The sequence below is a fragment of the Amia ocellicauda genome, chromosome 7 (genome assembly GCF_036373705.1).
Source record: "Amia ocellicauda isolate fAmiCal2 chromosome 7, fAmiCal2.hap1, whole genome shotgun sequence".
In the NCBI taxonomy this organism is placed as follows: Eukaryota; Metazoa; Chordata; class Actinopteri; order Amiiformes; family Amiidae; genus Amia; species Amia ocellicauda.
Window position 1 is genome coordinate 35,118,954 of NC_089856.1, and position 25,955 is coordinate 35,144,908.

General features: G+C 36.8%; 1 protein-coding gene across 1 annotated transcript in view; it reads right to left on the minus strand.

Moving 5' to 3' along the window:
• Nucleotides 1–7,699: 7,699 nt before the first annotated feature.
• The window catches only part of ppm1lb (protein phosphatase, Mg2+/Mn2+ dependent, 1Lb), a 55,084-nt gene continuing 36,828 nt past the window's right edge, over nt 7,700–25,955 (minus strand). Inside the window, exons 2-4 of the mRNA XM_066709369.1 lie at nt 15,466–15,640; nt 9,070–9,231; nt 7,700–8,383 (exon numbers count right to left, since the gene is read on the minus strand). Coding sequence (XP_066565466.1) covers nt 8,037–8,383; nt 9,070–9,231; nt 15,466–15,640 — 684 coding nt within the window. The 3' untranslated portion in view covers nt 7,700–8,036. The remainder of the gene's footprint in view (nt 8,384–9,069; nt 9,232–15,465; nt 15,641–25,955) is intronic.

Here is a 25,955-nt window from a genome sequence, read left to right on the forward strand (position 1 = left end):
ATACATAATATCACTTAAAATGCATCCAGTATTATTAAGGTTATTGCTACTACTACTAAAGGTTGCTATGACAAATACTATATTCTTACAGGTAGGACATAACTTGCCTACCTTCAACCCTGTGAAAACATTCAAATGCCTGCTAAAGATAACTCAGAGGTATCTTCTGGGGGAAAAAAAAAAAAAAAAATATATATATATATATACACTCATCTAAAGGATTATTAGGAACACCTGTTCAGTTTCTCATTAATGCAATTATCTAACCAACCCATCACATGGCAGTTGCTTCAATGCATTTAGGGTTGTGGTCCTGGTCAAGACAATCTCCTGAACTCCAAACTGAATGTCTGAATGGGAAAGAAAGGTGATTTAAGCAATTTTGAGCGTGGCATGGTTGTTGGTGCCAGACGGGCCGGTCTGAGTATTTCACAATCTGCTCAGTTACTGGGATTTTCACGCACAACCATTTCTAGGGTTTACAAAGAATGGTGTGAAAAGGGAAACACATCCAGTATGCGGCAGTCCTGTGGGCGAAAATGCCTTGTTGATGCTAGAGGTCAGAGGAGAATGGGCCGACTGATTCAAGCTGATAGAAGAGCAACTTTGACTGAAATAACCACTCGTTACAACTGAGGTATGCAGCAAAGCATTTGTGAAGCCACAACACGTACAACCTTGAGGCGGATGGGCTACAACAGCAGAAGACCCCACCGGGTACCACTCATCTCCACTACAAATAGGAAAAAGAGGCTACAATTTGCACAAGCTCACCAAAATTGGACAGTTGAAGACTGGAAAAATGTTGCCTGGTCTGATGAGTCTCGATTTCTGTTGAGACATTCAGATGGTAGAGTCAGAATTTGGCGTAAACAGAATGAGAACATGGATCCATCATGCCTTGTTACCACTGTGCAGGCTGGTGGTGGTGGTGTAATGGTGTGGGGGATGTTTTCTTGGCACACTTTAGGCCCCTTAGTGCCAATTGGGCATCGTTTAAATGCCACGGCCTACCTGAGCATTGTTTCTGACCATGTCCATCCCTTTATGACCACCATGTACCCATCCTCTGATGGCTACTTCCAGCAGGATAATGCACCATGTCACAAAGGTCGAATCATTTCAAATTGGTTTCTTGAACATGACAATGAGTTCACTGTACTAAACTGGCCCCCACAGTCACCAGATCTCAACCCAATAGAGCATCTTTGGGATGTGGTGGAACGGGAGCTTCGTGCCCTGGATGTGCATCCCACAAATCTCCATCAACTGCAAGATGCTATCCTATCAATATGGGCCAACATTTCTAAAGAATGCTTTCAGCACCTTGTTGAATCAATGCCACGTAGAATTAAGGCAGTTCTGAAGGCGAAAGGGGGTCAAACACAGTATTAGTATGGTGTTCCTAATAATCCTTTAGGTGAGTGTATATATATATATATATATATATATATATATATATATATAAATAATTCCACAAAAGACAAAAATTGCTGGGAAGAATTAACAGTATTAAGACGGCATTAATCACCCCTGTAGGATTCACATTTAAGAGCTTAAATTATCATTTTATTTAGCTGTTATATAGGACAAACATAGGTATTAGTAAGAAACAATGAAAGAAAACACAAGGAGTGACATTCAATTTAATATTTTTAATTTATTTTTGATTTTATTTTTATTTTCAATATTTTAGGCAGGTTTTTATCTTTAGTCAAGAGTTTTGAGGTGTATCTAGGGTAGAGTATAGGAGAACAAAATAGGTTGAAGGGTCACAAAAGAAATTGGAACTTGGTCCAAAAAGGTTAACATGACAGGGGCTCACCAAACACTTCACCTTTACGTTTAGTATCCAAGTTTAAATGAATCAGCAGATTGCAGAGTTTATCAACTTCTGGACAGTCCCAAATTAGTACATGCCTCTCTTATTGCAGTTAGGTCAGTCTTGTGACTTGATAAATGCATGCTCCATCACAAGGGTTAATATTTCTTATGAGTAACTTAGGTAAAAGTCAATAGAATGTATATCACATAGAAATGTTTCCACAAAACTGTCCTATGTCTTACTCTCCTGTAATGCCACACCATCAAACTGATATTTTTGTCAATCTCTCAATCTTTTCCAAGGTGAATCTGATAATAGGAGTGATAGTAACAGTATTACCAAACTTCATCTTATCGACCGAGGAGGATTTCCCTGTATAATCAAGAGCTATGATCAGGATTAAAGTATCCGTAGTTGTTTTGGTAGGGTTTTGTCCTGTTTTAGATTAAAAAAAGAAACGTTCTTGGATTCTGCAACAAATATAAATAGAGCTGCCCAAAAATCACAGTACTTAAAAATCTCGTAAGTACTGTATTATTAATGTCCTAAAAGAATATGTAACAGAGTGCTGTAACCTCATACACACATATTTTTTCTCAATGTATACATTTATTTAAAATGAATTCCAATAATTCAGTCATATAGACTACAACTAATTAGGACAGTTGGCTGCGTTAGTAGAGTACTTTACTGTGAAATGGAAAGATCACTTGGCAAACAGCGCAATACATTTATGAATTGACTTATTCATTTATTAATTAATTTACAAATTGACAACTTAATTTATGAATTAAAGATTTAATTTTGACCCTTATAATGCTCCGTAAGTTAGAGCTCATCTGGATACTGTGTACAGTTCTGGGCTCCACACTTCAAGAAGGATATTGCTGCTCTAGAGGCAGTTCAGAGGAGAGCAACCCGACTTATTCCAGGTCTGAAGTGAATGTCCTACTGAGAGACTGAGGGAACTGAACCTTTTCACCCTGGAACAGAGGAGACTATGTGGGGACTTGATCCAAGTCTTCAAAATCATGAAACCAGAGGAGCTTTTCCAGATCAGCAGGGACACACGCACCCGGGACACAAATGGAAATTGGGCTTCAAGGCATTCAAGACAGAAAACATGAGACGCTTCTTCACACAGAGAGTTGTTACAATCTGGTACAAACTTCCCAGGATGTGGTTGAAGCTGAAAATTTGGAAACATTCAAAATTATACTGGATAGGATCCTTGGATCACTTCGTTATTAATGGACACCAAACGAGCACGATGGGTCGAATGGCCTCCTCTCATTTGTAAACTTTCTTATGGTCTTATGTAATAATATATATTTGTAAATGGTGATGATAGAAACTAGTTAAAAAAACATGTATTCATTGTAGGCAGCTTTAATTAGTTCTATTGCTTATTTTATTCAGAGTAGGTCTGAATACTGTCACCTTGTTTCACAGACCTTGAATATTGCTGCTCTTGGACTACACTGATTTAAATAAAAACATTGGGTATTCCAAGACTAGTGCAAATCTGATTCTGTGAAACCAGCCCTGTATTATCATGGAGCCAAAGCGAAGCTATGCAAACATGGGGATGGCTGGTGCCACACCTATCGCACACAGTGATATCTGGTTCCTGCTAGAAGATAGTAAATAATTGTCAGCTATTAAATCCGCAAAATGACAGACCTTACCATTATGCTAAAGTTGAAGATGTCATGATTCACCTCTTTGAGAATTGCTATCTAGAGTAGAGGTGGGGTAACGTTTACTCAAATACCCACCCAAAGAAAACACCCTGTTGTTATTGCATGGTGTTTTAAGGATTGCCTTCAGATATTCTCTGACACACACATATGGAGCTTTTGGAAGTATATTTTGGTGGAAAATATTTGTGCTAAAAGGGTTTTTTCAACACAGGAGTTATGTCACTCCAAGTCTTTAGTAACCAGGGTTGACCCACGGTTTACTATAAAGACCTACAATGCTCCCATTAACCAGCAGGTGCCACTATTAAACTGACTCTCTTTCAATATTTTGTTTTATTTTCAAATATCTCAGGTAAAACAGGACGTTTTTTTCTATTGGCTTTGTAAGAACAGTAAATCCCACTATTGTTTCAATCTTATATTATTCAATTTTCCTGAGAACATAATGACCTTGGCATATAAAACATAAAACAAAACAAAAAATAACATTAGATATAAAACGACCTACCATGCATTATGAAAATGTCCTATTGTAGTGGAAGCAATTAACCTTCTGTTGGGACATTGAAAAGCTTTTGTCCATAATTAGACATCAGTGTGTGCTTTTAAAACAGTATTCTTTACATCTGGATCGGTGCAGGAAGAACTTCTGGCTTTCATTCCACTTCACCTTATAATTATAATTGACCATCAATTTTGAATCCAACACACCAGCTATACTTTATTATTTAGTATGAAGACGATGGTGACTTGCAATTCTGATTTAAACTAATATTTTTGGTTAAATTAAAGGCTTAAACTACATTTAAGAATTAACTCAAGTTATGGTTAGGTTTATTAAACAATTCAGGAAAAGGTTATATAATTGCTTTTAGGCCGGGTTTCAAATTCCCAGATTAGCACTAGCATTGCTAATTTGGTAGAGAAGTCCTGGACTATTGCTCACCTGGCTAATTGGGTTTAAACTACCATAGGCTTTTGTTTGGACTAGGCATATTTACCAGGACAAATACATTTCCCCACTTCCAAATCTACATCTTGCTGACAAAAGCTTTGCTATGCTGATATGATGTATGATTAAAATATATGGTAAGCATGGCAAATACATAAATTACAATGTACTCTATGCATCCATCTTAATAAGCAATGACTAAACACAAATCATAATTTAAGACTTGGGGCATACATTCTGTAAGACACCTGCAAATATTGTTTCACTGGATATTGTTAACAGGAGTCTAGTTCCTGGTTCCAATAAATAAATAATTTAGATGCATTTTCATTCAACTGAACCAAACAAGTTCACTATACTCATACTGTATATGAGGTCCGAGACTTCTTGCTTCCAGACCATATGGTCTAGAGAAGAGGATGCCCATTAGTCTCTTCAGGGTAGTAAGAGGTACAGGGTGGGCATTGGGTTTTAACTTCAGTTAATGGAGAAAGAGACCTCACACTCCAGCTGTGCATTCCTTTTATAGAGATCTAATCATGCCATGATTTTTTTGGCACTTCAAAAAATCATACATTAAAAACCACAATGCATTTATATATTGCATTTGAATACATTTAAAGAGTTCAGAAAAACCAAGTTGATGGTAAATAGAGTTTGTTTTGGCCTAGACTCGTTGACTAAGGGAATGATGATCTGGTCATAAGGATGAGGATGAAGCCCCCAATCATGTGGAATGAGCCAAGGAGCTGCTGCTGCAAAGGTGGTGTTGGGGTGGAGGAGGGATGTAAAGCAATTAAAGTGCATTTGTCGTTCGATACTTATGCTTGGTAAGGTGGAAGTCAGGCGTGAGACTGGGGTTATCCTCCTCCCAACCTTCACGTTAAAACTCCCATTCATATATTACATATTAGAATACACTATTATATTGGTAATACCTTTGCAACAAAGTTATTGTATGTTGTAGAAGGAAAAAAAAACAAATACAAATGTGACTGAAAATATAATCACATAAACTATCTGTGTTTTAAAGACATGAGAGGCAAAGACGACTAAATTAATTAAATAATTACAGAATAGTTATCACAGGGTGTTTATTATTTCTTTTACCTTAAAATCCACAGGTCAAGACTTCTTTTTACAGTTTCAGAAATTCAACAAACAAAATACAAACTGCACATAAACTTTAGGTAACACATACAAGACTTTGGAAGAATATATAACCAAAAAATACTAATTCTAGTGAATCATTACATTTGTTTTTCATCCAGGGTGGTTTTTACAGTTGTTTTCCATTAAAGAACTATTATGAAGTGTATATGTACATTCACGATTCATTGCTATATGCTTGTCTCTTAGAGACGAATGTAGAAATTATGGTATTCTACATGTATAACTATCTACATTAAATGTGCATGACATTAGAAATAAAAACGCTACACTACAAATCTCTGAAACTTAGAAAAATTTAGTTTTGGCAAAGCAGTTAATAACTGGCAAAAATAAGGCAGCATGTAAAGTGTATCATTCAAAAGGTTTGTTATTTTTGCCTTTTACATTTGAATTTCATGAGCTGATTTTTTTAAAACTTGCAAACAAACTGCAAAGTACAGCAAGATTTTTTTCTTAAAAGGTAAGAGTTAAGCCAGTGGCATCTACTTTATAACGTAAGAGAAGGAATCCTAATGGAGACTTGTTTGCAAGGTATTTTTCCCCATATGTTGCTCAAAGAAAGCTGACATGAACATTCTGTATTGTATAATTTGTAGGTTTTTAAATTGTTGCAGACAGCTTGATTAACAGCAAATTTAGTAGCAGAAACCAAAGCATATTTTGAATTTGTGTCCAAAAAACATACAGTCTTATTCAAAAAACATATCTGGTCCTATTTCAGTGCATATATCGAAGGAAAAAAATACATTTTAATTTAGCTTTTTTACACCAATTCATATATTACTTATCGAAGACCTGTCCCGTTTTCATACATACTGAATTTTAACATATGGTTACAATGACATTACTTATGTAGGATTCAATTAGACAAAAAGGGGGTTTCTAAGGGAGAGAGGGAAAAAGAAAAGGTAGGCCACTAACATCTCTTCTGAACCGTAAGAAAACAATCACGGAAACAGATACAGGTAAAGATGCTGTATTCTAGGACATTTGAAAATGCTGGAGAAAAATTACAAAAAATGGCATTGACCTTAAATCCACATAAAGTCATATGTAAGCCGTGTGAAAGCCTGCACCCTTGTTTTCTACACATCTTAACTACATCTCGATATTGTGAGAAACATTTTGTGAGCTCTGAAGTCATTTCTGTGAAAGGTCTCGGTCATTTATTTCATACCATGTGGGTTGCTCACATACTGCTACGTTTTCCATCCCTTTCATCAAGATCTACATTGTTTCCTTACATGTTTTCGAAACTGTGCTTCGGTATATTAAACTCTGCAATTCCTACAACCCCCTGGGTACTTGATGTGTTTAACGGTGCTGAAATGGACACTTATGTAACAGGCTAAGTAATGCATGATTTAATATATAAAAATAAATAAATTATATATATATATATATATATATATATATATATATATATATATATATATATATATATATTCTTATGTATACCACTTTCATAAGCATAATAGGTTTAGTAAAGATAATAGTTTACTTGACCAAAACAAAAAATAAATAAAACTATGATGTGTTCAAATTATGTAACAAATATGAATAGAGTACTGACATTGATATACATCTCCAGATTCTGAAAGCAAGGGAATTTAGTCTGACGAATTATACAACCTAGGTGTACACATGATATAACTGCAATGGCAATGAAAAAGCAGACGACACGGATTTAGCAAGTGAACAGGTGTTGAAGCTCTGGATTTAATACAATTAAATCTGGGTGTTGCATACGCTACATGGGAATACTGTCTCGAAATACAAAAAATTGCCTCCAAGCCACAGTAAGCAGTTGCATTCTCAAATACGTGTGCACAAACAATAGCGTGTTAGTTTGTACTTCAGTGCTGGCTGGAAAATTATAAGGTGTGCAGTACAGAAGCAGGCAGCAAGATTTCCTTTAAAAAATATCCATCACGTCGGTCTGTGATTGGTCAAGGTCAAGGTCAATGTTAAAAAGACTAATTGACCAACACCATGTATGTATATGCAAGTCAAGGGAAAAGGCAAAATGATCAGAAATCCAAGGAGTGGCTATTTTTCCTTTGTTTATTATTATTACTACTACTACAGTCCTAAAGATCATTTGTAAATTCTATTTTTAAAGTGATTTTTAATGAATCTACAAATCTCAGTGTCCTAACCAATCCCTTTCATGATGTTAAAGGTAAAGCTGAAATGAAAATGCATAAAATCCATTTATACTGTAATAACTAAAGGGAGTTGTTTTCGGTTCATTTTAAAAAGGTCAAGGTTGTAAAAACTGGGTCTTTGAACGTAACAGATTTAATAACCAGAAAATAGAAGACGTGGGGCTAAGGTTATAAACAGAGTTCTCACTCCACAGACTTAGGGAGAAAGATCTTGCTCATTGCTCCCCTGCTTTATTGCTGTTTCTGAATTTAACCACCATGACAGTGATGTTATCAGGGCAGCCCCTGTAGAAAGACTGCAGGACAATACTCTTGGCACCAAAGTGAGGCTCATCCAGACGCTCTTTGATGAAGCGCACGGCCTCCTCGTTGCTGAAGGCGTCCCACAGCCCGTCGGAGGCCAGGATCATGAATTCGGGCTGCAGCTTGTCGAGGTCAAAGGCCAAGATGTCAGGGTCAGGAATGATGACGTTCAGGTTTTTGAGAGGGTAGTCCCCCAGGGAACGGGACATAGCCAGAATGCCTTGGACACGCCAGGAACCATTAAAGCTAATGAACCCACCTGCAACGGAAGAAAAGAACAATAAAACAAAAACAAAGTGAATATGCTGCAAGAAAACAAAAGTGATTTAAAAACAAAAGTGGACTATTTCACCAAGCACATTTAGGGACATTTATTTAGGGATACTTAAAGGTAGAAGTGATTTTATGGTTAATTTTATCATTGCATTTAGCTTAATTTTGAGTAATTTAGTGCAAGTTTGTATTCAAATGAGGTCATAGTGATCATAGAATGGCATGAGAGAAGAAAGTCCAATATAGAAAATAGTCCAATGTAATGGAGACGAGGCTTCCAGTCATAGGTTTGGTAGGTGAATCACTTCACCTCAACAGATATGCCTCTCACTTTAAAAAAATCCAGAAGGTGGTGCTGTTCTACACCTGATTTACAAGAGCTTTATGCTTATTTGTCTACCGACTTAGCACTAAAGACTGATAGGTGCAGGTTTCGAGACGAAATGGGAAAAACAAAAATCGAGAAACACAGGCAGAAGTCAGAAGCATGCCCCTGTGTCCTTTTGACACTCCTGAACTTCCTGAACAAGGAAATTGTTGAAGGCCACACACTGCCAGCTTGACAGTAGATACTGCACCTCTCGTCTCTTTTCCCCAGCGCATAAAAAGCACCTACTGTGACTGTAAAAGTAACAAAAAGATGCATATTTTTTTGGGGTCTGGCTCCCTTACCTGCTCGCTTTATCCTCTTTCTCTCCTTCAGCTGGTAGGGTTTGTGATCGTGGGACAGAGCAATGGCATTCCCATCTTTGTCACAGAGGACTCCCCTGGAATCCCCCACATTTGCCACAGTCAGCTCCTTATCTGACAACAGCGCGATCAAACACGTTGTGCCTGAAAAGGTAACAAGGAAAATAGTTCAATGTAATGATCACTGGCTAATTCCAAGTGTACAGGTGAAATTGTCCCACCTCGAATGAAAAATAAATAAATTTAAAGGTACTGTATTGTTGCATTATGAGAACAGAGTACACAAATGTTATAAATTAAATGCTGCTCTTCATTATACAGCTGCAGGACTGTACAGCTGCACAGTTGCTAGCGCCAGGTCTGCAAGCATCGTCTAAATAGGCCATTCATGTCTGTAACACCATTTCAAACCTGCCAGTTTTTAAAAGAGTCTATTGTTATGTTATCTCTCCAGACAAAAGACTTCTTAAAAAGAGAGGATTCTTTCTATCTGGAAGGTTAATAACATTTTATTTAACAGCTTTCCCAAAATATCAATATCCAGAACTATTTTGGCTTAGGTTTAAAAGGGATTGGCCCATATGGGCACAGTTCCCTGGCAAAGAGGAATATGTATCAATACAACCTTTGTACCAATTACAGCTTGACAACATGACCCAATATCCACAACTACAAACTATCTTTAGGTTTTGTGTAAAGTTCATTAAGTACTTTGTCACAGTGTACTTTCCAATGGCAAGATCCGAGCATACTAAATCAGCTAAAGTAAATATTGCTCCTACTGGTTATAATAAGATTGTCCTTGAGACTTTCTTTCCCTAAAACAAAGACAGATAGGGACAGATAAGTTTTTATAACCTTGTTAAAATTTTATTTATTGGATGTTGGATGTTGGACGTTCATCAGTTGGTTGATTAACACACTCCGTCAGCAAGTCACATTACAATAGAACAACTTGATTGTCAGGACTCTGGCAAATGGTACGGGTCCTGCTAAAATCATTTTTATAAAGACTTTCATTAGTTAAAACTGTCAGAGCTGCCTGAAACCAGTTTACACATAACTGCAGTTACTGTAAAAAGAGATAAAACAACTGCAGTGCACACAAAAGCCAATTCTTTTTACCTCGGGGTAGGACAAATAATTAAAATGCTGCAAAAAGAAAACTCCTATCCCCTCATTAACTAAAAAAACAGTGCTACACTTAACCTAGGAAATAATAGCTTTGGGAAAAACCTCTCTCTCTCTCTCTCTCTCTCTCTCTCTCTCTCAATCCACCTTTTATTTTTTTTCTCTTTTCTCTTCAGCTTTCACCTGTCTCAGCTGTGGTCCAGTTAATTATTTTAAAAAGACATGTAACATTTGATCAAGTTCCAATGATAATAGGCACTAGCTGGCATCCCCCCCCCCCACCAACTATTAAACTCAAACATTAACCTCAGCGAAAATAAGTACATGTCATTGTGATACAGATCGGAAAATTAAAAGAAGAAATCAAAAGACTGCAAAGGGATTTTTAATAGGCTTTATCAAAAAATATAAAAATAGTTGCTAAGACTATCAAAGAATATCAATTGGGGGGAAAAATAATCTTTGATGTATAATTCCTCTGCACAAAGCCCTGCTTTGTGTGACTCAGCTTAACTTCAAGAGTATCAAATACTCTTATTTAAATCCATTCCCGATCAAGTCGAACAAAGGAAAAGTGAAAAAGGTGACATGAGCAAAGAGCTGACAGGTTTAGCAGGATGGGGGGGGGAAATACTGTGATGGCAAAAGAATGAAAAAAAAACATTTTGGATATTGTAGTTGTAGCTTGCTTTCTGCTTCTTCTGCAGTATAATATATTATTAATGATCATTAACCTTTTCCACTTAGTTAAACTGTTCCTGGTTCAATTCCATCAAATTCACTGCAAATCATGTTTTACTAGCTTAACGAAACATCTGTGAATAATAAAGAGGTATCAGGTTCCAAGCTCATTTACACAAATCACACTTGGGTCGATCATTTTTGGTTTTATTTTTGGTGAGAAAACAATAAATGACTCTTGGGTTGTGTATTGTTTTGTGTGTCCCTAACCTAGGGGAATTCCTATAAAAATCAGTGTTCAGTAATGGAGTGTGAAGAGTTTCGATATAAAATAAAATGTATAAATAATTTAAAAAATATATTTAAAAAAACTGTTCAGGCAAGCATGTGCAACACAGTGGAATAAGTTACCTCGGCTGGAATCCTTCAGTATTCCAATACGGCCAAACTATTCCAGTGGCAAAGATATAGATGTGGCAAAAACATAGCAGTGCTATTAAGATTCAGCACCAGGGGCAGTTTTCATTGACTGTCAGGTATTAGCTTTGAGGGAGGAAGAGAAAAAAATAAAATAAAATCCAGGACCCATGAGTAAAATCCCTTTAAGTAGAGCAGTCAGTTTCTCTTTCTCCAGAAGACCTGGGAAGTGTGATTAAGGAAACAATCCTGAAAGGTGAATACATGACTGAAAAGGCCATAGAAAAGGTTCTCTTATGGCTCTTTTATGGTGAAACTTAAAGGCTAGAACATGCATCTGCCCCTCATCCCTGTGGGAGTCCCCCATCACATTTGACAAATTGTTTTTACTCTGTTAGCTGTGCAGTCTTGTGACTGTCTCAGATGTGGTTTACAACCCAATAACACAGATATGTACTTAAAGCACACATCAAATCCACAATAATTAAATCCTGGAGACTGTCAATGCCTATTAAAAGCTTATAATGGTTGATGCCTTTAAAACGTGAAGTGTAATGTACAGGAAAAAGACATGCAGGCAAGAGTCAGGAACCCAATGCACAAAACACCATTTGATATAAGGGAGAATGTATTGACATAGGATATGGTGACATTACTTCAATGCGATTTGGGACCCCTAATGAACGTAAATGGAAGGTGAATGTCGTTTATTGCACTGTGGATCTTTGCAAACAAAGATATGATACTGTAACTGAAATTTGTGTCTTCATAAAGGACAAAATTATTTTTGTTTTAATCGCCCAGCACAAAAACCAGAGCTTCACTTAAGACCGTTCAGCTAGCAAAGCAACCTAGATGCTGACTATGATGTGAAGTTTCTTTTCATGAAGGACCAATACTGTATATTGTGGAATATATAGTTTAGAAAAGAACCTAACCTTTGGTGGACAAAACGTCTTTGGTGTGGTTTATCATTTACTGTTCTGCTCTGCACTAACCCAGCTGGGCTGTCTTTTAGAAGGAATGCCATTTTGTTTTAACATGTTGGCCTCTTGGGCAGTTGGATTGATACCAAGATTTTCCTGACTCCTTTCATACAGAATCTGCCCTTGAGAACATGTAATTCTGGCTTTTCTCACACACAGTCTATAGACCACAGAACAAACACATAATGAAGACCTACTCCCCCCCACCACAGAACTATGTAATCTGCAAGATTTATGTGGATGTAGCGAAGTAATGCAACTGACAAGGAACGTACCATCAGGTAACTGGGTACCGGGAGCACAGAAATAAAATTTGCTGATAGATCAAATACTCTGGAGTGTTAGAAGTTCACCAGTTCTTACAAAGACTGTTTGCTTCCGTCTGGAGTCTGACTCGGAGGGGAAAAACCGATACAAACTCAGTTATTAATGGCCATCGCCTTCCAGTCATCAATCCTGTCAAGCTGTGGAGTTAGTCATTGTGTATTTTAAAAGCCACTGATATAGTAAATAGAAAAATGTAAACTCATTTTAAACTGTACTTTATATATTAAATAAACAATTAACTGTTTTATTGGAAAAAAACCATATGCTAAAATACAAATTATGTTTATTTTAAGCATACTAAAATAAGATGGTAACTAAGCTCATCAGTTAATTTCACACAAGGGTCTTTAAGAATCCATTTGCAACAGTCAGAGTCCCTTGGTTCATTTTTCACTGTATGAGACCAATTTTGTGTGCTACTGTACAACTCCAACATTTTATTCCCATAATCAGTTACTAATTCAATTAAAGTTTAATTGAAAAATCTCTTTGGGTGGAAAGAAATACAATTACACTGGTCTAGACCAATTTTAACATTTTTTCCATGTATGGCTTACATGATCAGAATACAAAGCAGTAGGTATCGTATAAAATGCATTTCGATCTTGAATAAATGAAGATCCTCTTTATTATCCTGCTATGAATATTTTACACCCTTTCTTAGTTATAAATAAATCATCAGTGCTTTTTCAGGAGGGGGCCAACATGAATAAAACATGGCTATTTCAGTTCTAAATTCAGCCAAGAGGGTCCCTGAGAAAAGGTTACAGAAATGCATTTAATTCCAGACATGAAGTAAATGGAAAGCAACTGCTTTTTCTGCATTGCATCTGGAGAGTTAATTGTGTAAGGTAAACTTACCTTTTATATACATACATATACACAAAGTCTTAGGTGTAAAGCATATAATGATTTTTGTAACAAAACGTCTGATCTGTTGAATGCATAGCATCTGGCAAGCCATCAACCAGCCAAGAACATATTTACAAGGGTCTGCGTGCACAGCTCTTTGACACAATACACACATTCATGAACAACATACAGTTGTAATAAACACATTTCATTTGCACAATAGCAATCATCCCCTCCAATTCATCCCTGTGATCGGTCTAAAATCACCATGGCAGGAAGGCAGTTCAGTTACGACCTCATCCCAGGTGCACTTCCCATCTCATCCCTAGATGCTGTGCATCACTGCATATAGTGGCATACGTTACTCTAAGGGTTACATTTCCAACAGGAATCTTCCATTAAATAATATATAAATGAGTGGTCTCCGGTATAAAAGATTTTAGGATTTATTAATTGCAGCTATATATAATCTTATTATTATCCAACACATATTCATTAAAACATCTGTAAATAAGAAGAAAAAAAAGGTTTTACTAGGGTGGTGTTGTGGGTTACCACTGCAGTGTGGCAAAAACTAGTCATGGGAGTTTGCACATTTATTTTTAATGTTACATTCAATGTGACCCGACTTTGATCCATTGCGTTTGAAAATCTTCCAGTTTTTAGCAATTGCATGTTTAATTGCCCTATTTGCCATATGTGACTAATACATTCCTTTCACATAGTATTAGTATCAAAATAAGTGATATATAGTTGGCTTTTTATCTGAATTTTTGCTTTTCTTCAAGAGAATGAAAACCTACTCTCAAATACTGGGTTTGAAATTGGCAGGTAAGCTGATGATTTGATTTCAATTGAGCTTAATTCCTTTCAGCATTATCTCAGACAACCAAATTACTTCAACTGCTATGGTTCATTTAATTTAAAACATCTTAATTGATTGATTTGATTTGATTTACTATTTGGAATGCTGTAAAAACAAAAAAATACAGATAACAGATCCCTCTTTCAAATTATGTTTTGAAGTCTAAAGATTAATACCCTTTAAAGCGAAAGTTAAACCACTTGCCTGTAAAAACTGCTTTTGACAAACTAACAAAAACCTTTTTGATGTAGCATCACTGTGAGCAGCTGCTATTTGTATGAAATCCCCTTTTGTTGTCACAGCAGGTTCCCAGTCTACTATAGCAGTATTTTTTTTTTATATGTGATCAATCACATCGTGAACATCATTTACAAGCACTTGTTTTCAGCTCTTAAAAGATCAAGGTTTAGTTTCAATGTATAATAGACAAAATAAACAGATGCATGCAATTTCCATTTAAATATGAAACAAAATGCTATATCTAAAAATAAGTTATAAAGGTGGGGATTCAAAGAGAGCTTTTATGTGCTTGTGATCAAACTGTATTAAAAAGGTAAACAAAGTCCCAAAAATCAAGAAACATATGTTAGTAAACAATGTTAATACAGCTGTAATAAACCTACAAATATTAAACATTTTGCAGGTTATTTCAATTTAATCTGTACTCCAACAATATAAGATCATTGATTACCTGGATGATGAAGCTGGGTGCTTTCTTAATCTCTAGGAGCTTCCTTTTCCACCACTAGACTATACAGCATTGTTTCTTATTAATAACGGTTATTCATGGTTAGTAATGTAATTATATATATATATATATATATATATACATACACACACACATATATATATATATATATATATATATATATAATTAAATATGAAAACTACCATTGAGTCAACAGCCAGTACAGATTCGATTGTGTAACATTTTTGTGGATCAAGCCTTGAAAATAACTAACACACAGAGGTTACAAAGCTCTTCAGTTCTTCAAAAGAAGGAAAAAAAAAAAGTAATTTCAATTACAAATTCAGCCAGCAGTGCCTGGGCCCTCAAAATGTTGCTATAGCTACATTTCCTATGCGGAAAACTGATGCATAATGAAAGTGATGACTTACCTGCCTCATCATAAGAGGCTGACAGTTTTTCTAACATTTCCTTGTCGATGGAAAGGATATGTTGTTCCAGGATACTGGGGTAAGAAAGCACACTGTTCTCTTTTTCCTTTTCATAATTCTGTAGGTGTTGCTTCAGGAGCTCGGGCAAATGGGTCTTCACATATTCAGCAGCAGACTGTAAAAAGAAAGATTTAGACATGATTACATCTATTTTGAATTGTTCAATGCCAAACATCCCTGTTTACGGAGACTTTTCACATTGTCAAGTGATTTAGGAAAATGGTGGGCCAAAAAGATGCTGTCCAAACTAGCACTGGGGATAGAAGTGAAATGTATTCCAAAATAGAAAGTTTTGAAAATGAAACGTATTATTATGATCGTCCTTGAAATGATTTCTCTTAAGATCTTTTAAGTATTGTATTAAACGGAAGCCTAAAATTGGATGTAGCCTACAGATTGGAATGTAAAATGATGGCCTCAATTTAGATTTTGAACGGTTTAATAAACAAAGCAAACAAAACAAGGAATAAGACTTATAAATATTAAACTAGAAAAAAAAAAAGCTGTTGGAGACCTGACCATCTGGAGAGCATACAGTCTTATGCCAATTCAGTATCTCTCTCCGGTGACGTGCAGTGAAGCGCTGAAAGCATTCCTGGAATTATACATTTTTTGGCCACAGAATAATTCTGAAGGTTTATACATGAATTAAATCTCCGTCAGGTTTAAAAACAACAAAGCCCATGCTGGGATTAATAAAAAGTTACAAGTGCGAGAGAAAGAAAATCTTCAGTCGAGGACAAAAACAGAAACAAAAAACCTAGTTCTTATTCCAGCAGAACTGCCAGGCCCAACTAATTAAGAATGGACTGCATTTCCTTTTTGACAAAAGCAGAGGTAGGGGAAAGAACTGGATTCAAAATGGTCCCAAAGATGATTTATTAGAACAGTCAGGAATAATATTACTGTTAAAACAAAAACAACCATGTCTTGACTCCATTTCTACATCTTCTACTAAAGTGATTTGAAATAAACTACAAAGATAAGTCAATCTGACCTGTTACAAGCCCAAACCCATAACTAGAATTAATGATCATACTCAGCTGGCATGTCAACACTACAGAAAGAGCAGCAGCTGCAGTATTCACTCCCTGACAGCTGATGTAACTAAGCAGACAGGTCTTAAGATACAACCCCAGAACATAGCTGACAAAATTCAAAGGGTATTAATGTACAAAACCTATAATCAGAAACGTATTCAAAAGCACATTTCACAATCAACTTCCCTCACTAAGTAAAACCAATTTCTCTCCACAGTGTAGTAATATTTCACCAGCCTTCTCTGTTTCTGCTTAGTTAACAGGTTTGGTTATAGAAGCATCCCATTTAATATTAATTTCCAGATATTTTTGGCCTGACTAGTGGAGAATAACTATCTAGTTTCATTTTACAATTGCCACAATTTCTCCTCTTGCTTCTTAAGATATAGAGATGAAACAGCCATTTACACAGCCACAGAATCTCTGAGGATAACAGGGTCACTTCATTAAAATTGTAGTCATCCATGTATCTCCAGTTCACTATAGATTTTGGAAACCCTTTGGGATTTTTTGTCTTGTTATAATAACCACCTGTAAGATGCTTGATTAAATGTATGGGGGACAGGGATACAAATTAAAGAGAGAAACGCAGATAATTAAATAAATCCAATTTAGATTAAAATTCAAAGTCATAAATCATTTCTTTTTTTAAGTAATTTTTTGTTTTAATCAGTGAAACCAAAATTACTCCTGTCAATGTTTAAATGTTAATTACTGTGTAATTTATTGTGCTTTTCATTACTGCTGTAGACTTGGCTTGTCTGTCTGTCTGTAAAAAAAACAAATATGTACCTTTTAGCTCATGCGATGATTAACATTCACTAGAACAAGCTTCATAAACACGTGCCCTGAAAAGTGTGTAAACTGGATTTTTAAATTTATTTTAAGAGCCCTCTGTGCATTGAGTGAGCTACAGCTGCAGTCCACCAACCATCCAGTGCCAAACCATGCTGGCAGTGCCAGCTTCAAAACACAGGCACCCCACTGTGCCAAGCACACCAGGTGGTAGAGCACCGATTACAGTTGCAGATACTTAGAGGGAGCCGTCAGAAAAACAGCGCCTTAGGTGCCGATTAGTCTTTGCATGCACTGTACAAGAACGGAGGGAGTGAACCTGCCAGGGCACGATCACAAACCGGAACTGAAGTTCTAACAGAGCTTAGATATTTCTGCTTTCATATCTATAGCTATTTGATATCTATATTTTCATTTCTATAGCTACTTGATATCTACGTCTTCATATCTATTGCTATTTCATGTCTATGCTGAAATCTTTACTGTTCCTGTACATCTGTCTGTCCACTCCACAAATGTAACTTGAACTTGTCTTTCAGCATTGCAGGTTTTAATGCTCTCTCTACTATACTATACTTACAAAGAAGGGGGACAAATGCTCATTTAAAGCTTTTTATTGTTATTGCTTAAATATGATTATTGTAATTTCTCACCTCTGAAAAGAGATATGACACTAATGTTCTAATTAGCAGGAGATAATAAAGATGGATTGACATTCCAATTCTGCAAGAAGAGATTGAGGGGGGGGGGGGGGGGTCTAATCAGTCTGAGCAGAATAGACACAGGAGGGAAGCAAGGGGTTAATAGCTATGCTTTTATATGCCACAGTGATAGACTAGAAAATAGCTGCTCTTAGTTCCTAGTGGGAACTGTCATGAAGTACATTTAACAACTGCCATCATCTAGCACAGATCTCTTGAGTGTCAGTCCTTTCATTGAGACAAAGCAGCTGCAGTTATGTGTGCCATTCCTAATGCCTTTCACACCTCTTAAAAAGGATGGTGCAGCAACTGAAATACATTAGGGGGAAAAATGGAAAAGTCTCGTTTTTTTATTTTTTTTTAGGTCGGCATCAGCTGCTCATGTATTCTGTATCCAACAGGAAAATTATGAATTGCATTTGTAGTCCAGTCACTGAGAACTCAAGCTTCTGTTAGGTACAGAAAAGAGCCGACTAATGTAATCCTTCCCATCTCGTCTGCGTCAAATGTCTGTAAGTTCACCATTTAATGCGAAACTTTTGCTGTTTAGCTGTGAGACGTCAACGTTCATGACCTTGTTGCACCAAACTTGGCTAATGTCGGTGTGTTAATGTACTTTTGTCTTCCCATACCAAAGCCTTTGTTCTTCTGACCAAGGCTTGCTACTGGAATGTATACACAAATTGTAGACTTCGGCTTCGAAATTCTTTTCATTCAGGGAGTCAGTCAGTGACAGTCATGTCTTTGTTCACAAATGCTCACCATTCAGCAGTGCATCTTTCCAAGAGATGTCCCTTTCAGCATATAAGCCATATACAGTATACGCAATTTCAATGTTAAAAGGATCATTTATTGCCTGCACATTGTGAGAGCAAACAGATCTTTGTCAATGTTTGAGTGTGTTGTTAAAACACACAAAGAGACTGTGTGACTGGTTTTGTATTATATCTTAATCCTTTAATCTCACCCATATTGTGCACATATTGTTGCAAAATTAATTTACTATACTCTTACGGTGAAAAAACAAAAACAAATCTGCTTCTTTAACCATAGGGTATTTTCCCATGAATTCCTCAATTGATCTCTGGTCTCTTCATTGAATAATCTCTCCTAAAGTAGAGGATGATCAGTACGGTCATCTGCGTTTAATAATGCCCCTGCCCACGGAAATCCACCTTTAATGGGATTGCGTTGATCAGATTGGAAATCGAGAATCGTGAAAAGAAAAAGTTATCACGCAGCATGCAAAAGGAGTCTGTGCCTGACAGTCTGCAATGCCTGCTGCGAATGAAAGAGAAATCTTTATTTCAACTCAGCTCATCACATCATTAACTTGAAATTTAACTTAACCAAGAAATGGTGATTTCTGTAATTGTGACTCAGATGTGTGTCCCAGGAATGAACAAAAGCAGGGCCATTCAGCTACAACAAAGCCAAAGTTTTTCCCAAGATCATATCTCTAAAACACATTTGTCAGCACAGATATCGGAGGCACTCGACATATTTTCCCGAGAATACTTTTTGTAAATTAAAACCCTTCAACAGTGCGACCTTCGACAGTCTTGTTCTCTTGCCATTTATTAAATGTCAAAGCTATGCTCTGTAAAGTATAATGCTTACACAGTCTGACAGTCTCACATCCTTGATCCATCGATAGATTATTCTCTGAAGAGTTTCGGCACACAAACAGACAGACACACCGACACAGTATGGGTGCTGCAGCAAAGCTGAATTAAGGTGATCACTTTAATTAAGCAAATCATTCATGACAAAAATGCCAAGCAAATGATCTCCCCATGTCACTTGGTCTATTAAACCTATATATAATGAAAGTCTTTAGTGGCTTTTAATGAAATGGGAAGAAATGAGGGGAAATCTTCATAGCCTCTCTCTCCAAATAACAATATGGATTGAACAAATATGATCGAGAAACTTGACAACTCAATTAAAGTTAGGAGTTCCAACTTGAATTCAATCTGCATGTGGTGAATAAAGTATATTTTTCATGCCACAACAAAACTAACTGCACTGAAATGGCATACCCGGTGTGGAATCACAATTGTACTCATTTTCAGATGCATTTTAAAATAAACGTTTTTCCACATGCCGACTTGCAATCCCATCAGAAGGACTAGTCAGTCTTGCGTTTCATTACATCAATTATTTCCATCTATTCCATCATCCAAGTCAAAGTCTATACTGCTAGGGCCATACCCTTCTCATGCAGAATCTCCATCGGCGCTATAATTCAACATGACCTTCCCTTGGGATTTGATCATACCTAAAACAGAAATTCAATAATTTTATGTCTATGACACCCTACACACAGAGCTGTACAGTATGAATGACCTTGCTGAAATGTTGTATGGTGGGACAAGTCATTTATGTATGAATATTCAAGCTGGCAGGTAAATACGGGGTTTCAAAAATCATACTCATAGCTGCCAACACAATACAGACAGTGAGCAGCAATTCAGTTACAAAGCGCTTAAACAAAGAGTAATCATATTTGGAATGAAATCCTCACTTGATTTCAATTGTCACACTGTGTACTTAGGCCTGATTAGAAAAATTGTCTACTATAAAAGGTTCATTGCTTCATTATAGAGCAGGTGAGGAGGATGAGCAGTTTCCTTCCAACATGGCAAGTAGCCATAGTCAATCTAATTTCCTCAGAAATCAGTCTGCTTTCATAGGTTATCATGTTGGGCACCTATTGTTCTACTTTTTGATTTACACATTACAGCTGAAAATGCTGCTAAAAGGGCATTTGCACAATGCCTTTCAGACAACATTCACAGACTGCACACTCACTGTTTTTTCTTTAAATTGTTTTAAAAGCGATATGAATCCCCCCCTGCTCATATCAGATTAACATATGGCATGAAACAGTAGCTGGTTCTCTCCAACTGCAGGTAAATAATACACCACAGTATTCACTTTTATGACCTTGCCAAAGTTAATAACATGGAAACATTTGGACTGAGCCTGAAAGCATTTAAACAGTATTAGGATAAAAGGAAAAAACACCAAGTGCCTTTTTCCATGCATAACCATCCTAATAGCCCAATCAGATTCAATAGGATGTGCCCTATAAACAAATTATCACTGGAGAGTCATTCATCAAATACATAGAATGCACACTTTTCCTCTTAAGATAATAACGCTTGTTGTTTCATCAAGGAGAAAATGCAGTTTATTTCCTAACTTCTACACAGCAGTCTCTAATGGCTGGGAAGCCAAGATTAATGATTAGTTCAAGTACAATGCAATCATGCTGGTTTTGTTTGCTTAAGTGCCACAGTGCCAGTCTACTCTGGTGATGTATTCCAGTCTGCGGCAATTAAAACCAAGAGAGATCGCCATGCAATGTGACCTGTGATACACTTTGCTTAGAGACCTTCAGGCTGTCCACGGTACAGACTGCACAAACTGATAATGAACAGTTGTGCTTGGTAATGAAACTACATTTAAACACCACGTCTGTTGTTTTTTGTTTTCTAGACCAGACCATGATAAACAATCGGGTATGAGTTTTTGGCCGAATGGCTGGAGATGTGGTCTAATATATATATATTACACAAAAAAGCCTAATGTTTACTGCATTTGTCTGTTTTGGGTGCTTTAAATAATTAAAATTAAAATGGGGAACTTGGCAGAATAACAATAAATAACTTTATGCTTGATTTCCTTCTGGCTCAAACAATTATGGGACAAGTGGAGTCCCAGACATTCTAGACGTCTCCCTTCACTTCTAAAAATACCAGATGCATTTCACTTGTTCATGGCAGCAACAAAGCTTATCTGATCAGTTCCAAGTTGTTGGAAGTGAATTCCTTTATTTAATAGCTTTTCCAAGGATCGTCCTTTCCATATGGTTATGAAAGCCAACAAGCTATTTGAAAGACACATTTGAAATAATTCTTGAGATCTTGAATAACCAAGGTGTTTACCATCCATCCAATCACAGCTGCCATCACATCTTACTGCACCGGTCTAAATAAAATAGCAGAGCTGGCTTCCAATGCTTTGCAGGATGTTGTTATCTTCTTTATAGCACTATGCTTGTTAAAATGAGGTCTTCCAGAACATGGGCTTAGTGTAGTATTGTAAATGATTCTTGTGCTCATGAGGTATCAGCTCAGATATTGTGCATCCAGTCCCTAATAAGTAGTCTTTACTAAATTCTCACAATCAAAATCCTACTGTGCAATGGACTTCTGAAAGGGAAGTGAATCTAGTAAAACTACTTCCCTTCAGTAGTTAGTTGATTGTCATCTGGTAATTACAGTTCTCTTTAGCCTCATTAAAAGTATATTGCAACTAATATTAACTACACTCAGGTCCTTTCCTATACTTAGAAGTCGGGGTGTGAGATTTATTTGTGTACATCTGTCTGTAATCTTGTCCCCATGAGCATAAACAAAAATTACTCAATCTCATTTTGAAAAAAAAAAAGCATTTGAGATGGAGATTATGAATGAATGAATAAAAAGTTAAATCACTTGTATATGCTGTACTCCCAATTCCAATTATCGAGAATGACATGCTTAGGGCTGTCTGCCCCTGGGTCCCAGAAATCTCTAAATTATGCAAGGCTGTTTAGTAACAGTTTCAATTAAGTTTGTAAATACAATGAACTATATTTCCCATTACTGTGACTGCGGCAAGTGCAAATAGTAATGCTTTAAGTGCTCCTGTCAGGCAGTGATAACGCCACACCTTTGATTCTGCTTCACCGGACAGATTAAAGTCTTTGCATATTAAATACAGATTCTACGTTTCCAAATTAATTGTTAAGAAGCTTCAAGATGCAAATAGGTTTCTCCTCAAAAAAGCAAACTAAACTGAGTGATAATATTCTGCATAAATACATTGGTGTTCCCAGTAGAACAAAATGCTTTTGCATTTTTTGATCGGTTTGTTTAGTTACCCCGCATTTTATTTTCATTGAACTTGACAAACCGTGCTTTGCTAATTTGAAAAACCACACCAACATTTAGATCCAGGCAGAGAAGTTCAGAAAGAGCACAGGCAAAGACAGTGTTATGTTCTTTCGTAAACACAGTGCAAAAGTAAATATATACACTTTGGCATTTTACTTAGTCATTACATTCGCAGATTACGGTTAGTGTAAACCTACAGTGAAATATTTGTATGGGATGAACTTTTAGAAAGACATACAAACTTTGTACTAGTGACATCTATTAAAACACCAACACCAACAAAAAAAATACTTAATGAGAACAAGAGAAGCTAAAAGGGGGAAGCTTTTAAAGAGGCAGAGAAAATAAAGTTAGTGAGGGTATAGAATATTAACCACTGTGCCAATCCCATTATGAAAATTGGTCCTTATTATAACCAAACTCATAATTGTTCATGCACAAGTGCTAAGCTTAGCTTTCCCACATTTTTCTGACGAGACGCCAGGCAGACAATGACATTTCTTGGCTAGATATCACACATGCTCCCATTGTGTGATATCATCAAATGAAGACAAATGTTAATTTTCACAGCTACGCCGACGACATGCAACTATATTTGTAAGTAAACCCAAACAATAAAACAGCAATACAAACCCTACTCTGCGCTCTGTCTGAGATTAAAACCTGGATGAAATGTCCTTATGCTAAGATCTGATGAGACAGAGTTCTTAATTCTAGGGGACAAAAATCTAAATGTTCATCATGTGCTGACAGGACAACTTTAAAATGACAACTTTAACTTCACCTGACCTGAGAAATTGATACACGTGTTTGTTATATCTAGATTGGATCATTCTGTCAGGTAGCACAAATAGAGCTATTGCTGAACTTCAGTGGACAAAGAAACATGAACATTTCACCTCGGTATGGGGCTCCCAGTGCGTTACAAGATAGATTTCAAAGTCTTCCTATTCGCATTCAAAGCACAAAAGGAACTTGCACTTCCCTATTTAAAAGATCTTCTAATTGAACATACTCCAGGTCAGCCATTGTGAACCCAGGAAGCTGGTTATCTGATGATCCCAAAAATACACACGAAAACCACAGGTGGCAAAGCATTTAGTTATAGGGCCCTGAAACTGTGGAATGATCTTCCAGTCTATGTAAGCCTTTAAATCACAACTGAAGACTCATCTTTTTCCACTTGATAAAAGCAGGCCACTGAAAATAGAAAACCAATTCAGGCGCTCCAGAGACAATGGCATCAGCAATGAAATCCCAACAGGTTATGAAGAGTAATCCGTGGAGACTTTTGGTAATTTGCCAGCTACTCAATAGAGGGACAGATGTGACCTCCCTCACCAACTTCACATGGGTAGATTAGGTGGTGCAGTCTTAATTTTAAATTTAAAACAAAACACTACTTACAGCCATTGGCAACAAAGTAACCATACCACATAGATTCTCCAGAAGGATTCCTAATACAGTGTGAAATACTTGCCTTTCCAACCATAACAGAATCGGTCATGCCATTTAGGTTTAAAAATTGATTCAATTGTTCCTGATGTTAACTATGTGAAGTTTAAACCTTTTCACATCATTAGACATTGCATTTAATCCACTGCTTGGGGAGTGGTATAGGGTTGAGCTTTTGAAAGAACATTAAAGTGTACAGGTCCCTGCCGCCTGGGCTCCCAACCCCCTTCCATAAGGATCATTGACTTTGTTTAGGCAGACAAACCTAATAAGTTCAGAATCTTGTTTAACAATTTACCCAAGGAGACCTCCTTTTGCAACATTTTATAATGTTGTGCCCAAGGTGCATGAGCAGTTAATATCTTGTAAAATCACTCTAGTGGCAGAAAATGAAAAAATATATTGAGTATTACCCCCACAGTATGAAACTTCACACATCATACAGCATATTTAAGGGAGAGAGGGGAAAAAAAGCTGTAAGGATATTTTGCTGTGAAGACTGCAATTTTGAACATAATCAATTAAACGATTATTAAAGATCCATTTTTTTTTTTTAAAGGATTGGATTATAAACCAAAAAAATCTTACATTTAAACTGGTCAAGCACATTCAATACACACACTCACCTAAAGGATTATTAGGAACACCATACTAATACTGTGTTTGACCCCCTTTCGCCTTCAGAACTGCCTTAATTCTACGTGGCATTGATTCAACAAGGTGCTGAAAGCATTCTTTAGAAATGTTGGCCCATATTGATAGGATAGCATCTTGCAGTTGATGGAGATTTGTGGGATGCACATCCAGGGCACGAAGCTCCCGTTCCACCACATCCCAAAGATGCTCTATTGGGTTGAGATCTGGTGACTGTGGGGGCCAGTTTAGTACAGTGAACTCATTGTCATGTTCAAGAAACCAATTTGAAATGATTCGACCTTTGTGACATGGTGAATGGGTACATGGTGGTCATAAAGGGGTGGACATGGTCAGAAACAATGCTCAGGTAGGCCGTGGCATTTAAACGATGCCCAATTGGCACTAAGAGGCCTTAAGTGTGCCAAGAAAACATCCCCCACACCATTACACCACCACTACCAGCCTGCACAGTGGTAACAAGGCATGATGGATCCATGTTCTCATTCTGTTTACGCCAAATTCTGACTCTACCATCTGAATGTCTCAACAGAAATCGAGACTCATCAGACCAGGCAACATTTTTCCAGTCTTCAACTGTCCAATTTTGGTGAGCTTGTGCAAATTGTAGCCTCTTTTTCCTATTTGTAGTGGAGATGAGTGGTACCCGGTGGGGTCTTCTGCTGTTGTAGCCCATCCGCTCAAGGTTGTACGTGTTGTGGCTTCACAAATGCTTTGCTGCATACCTCGGTTGTAACGAGTGCTTATTTCAGTCAAAGTTACTCTTCTATCAGCTTGAATCAGTCGGCCCATTCTCCTCTGACCTCTAGCATCAACAAGGCATTATCGCCCACAGGACT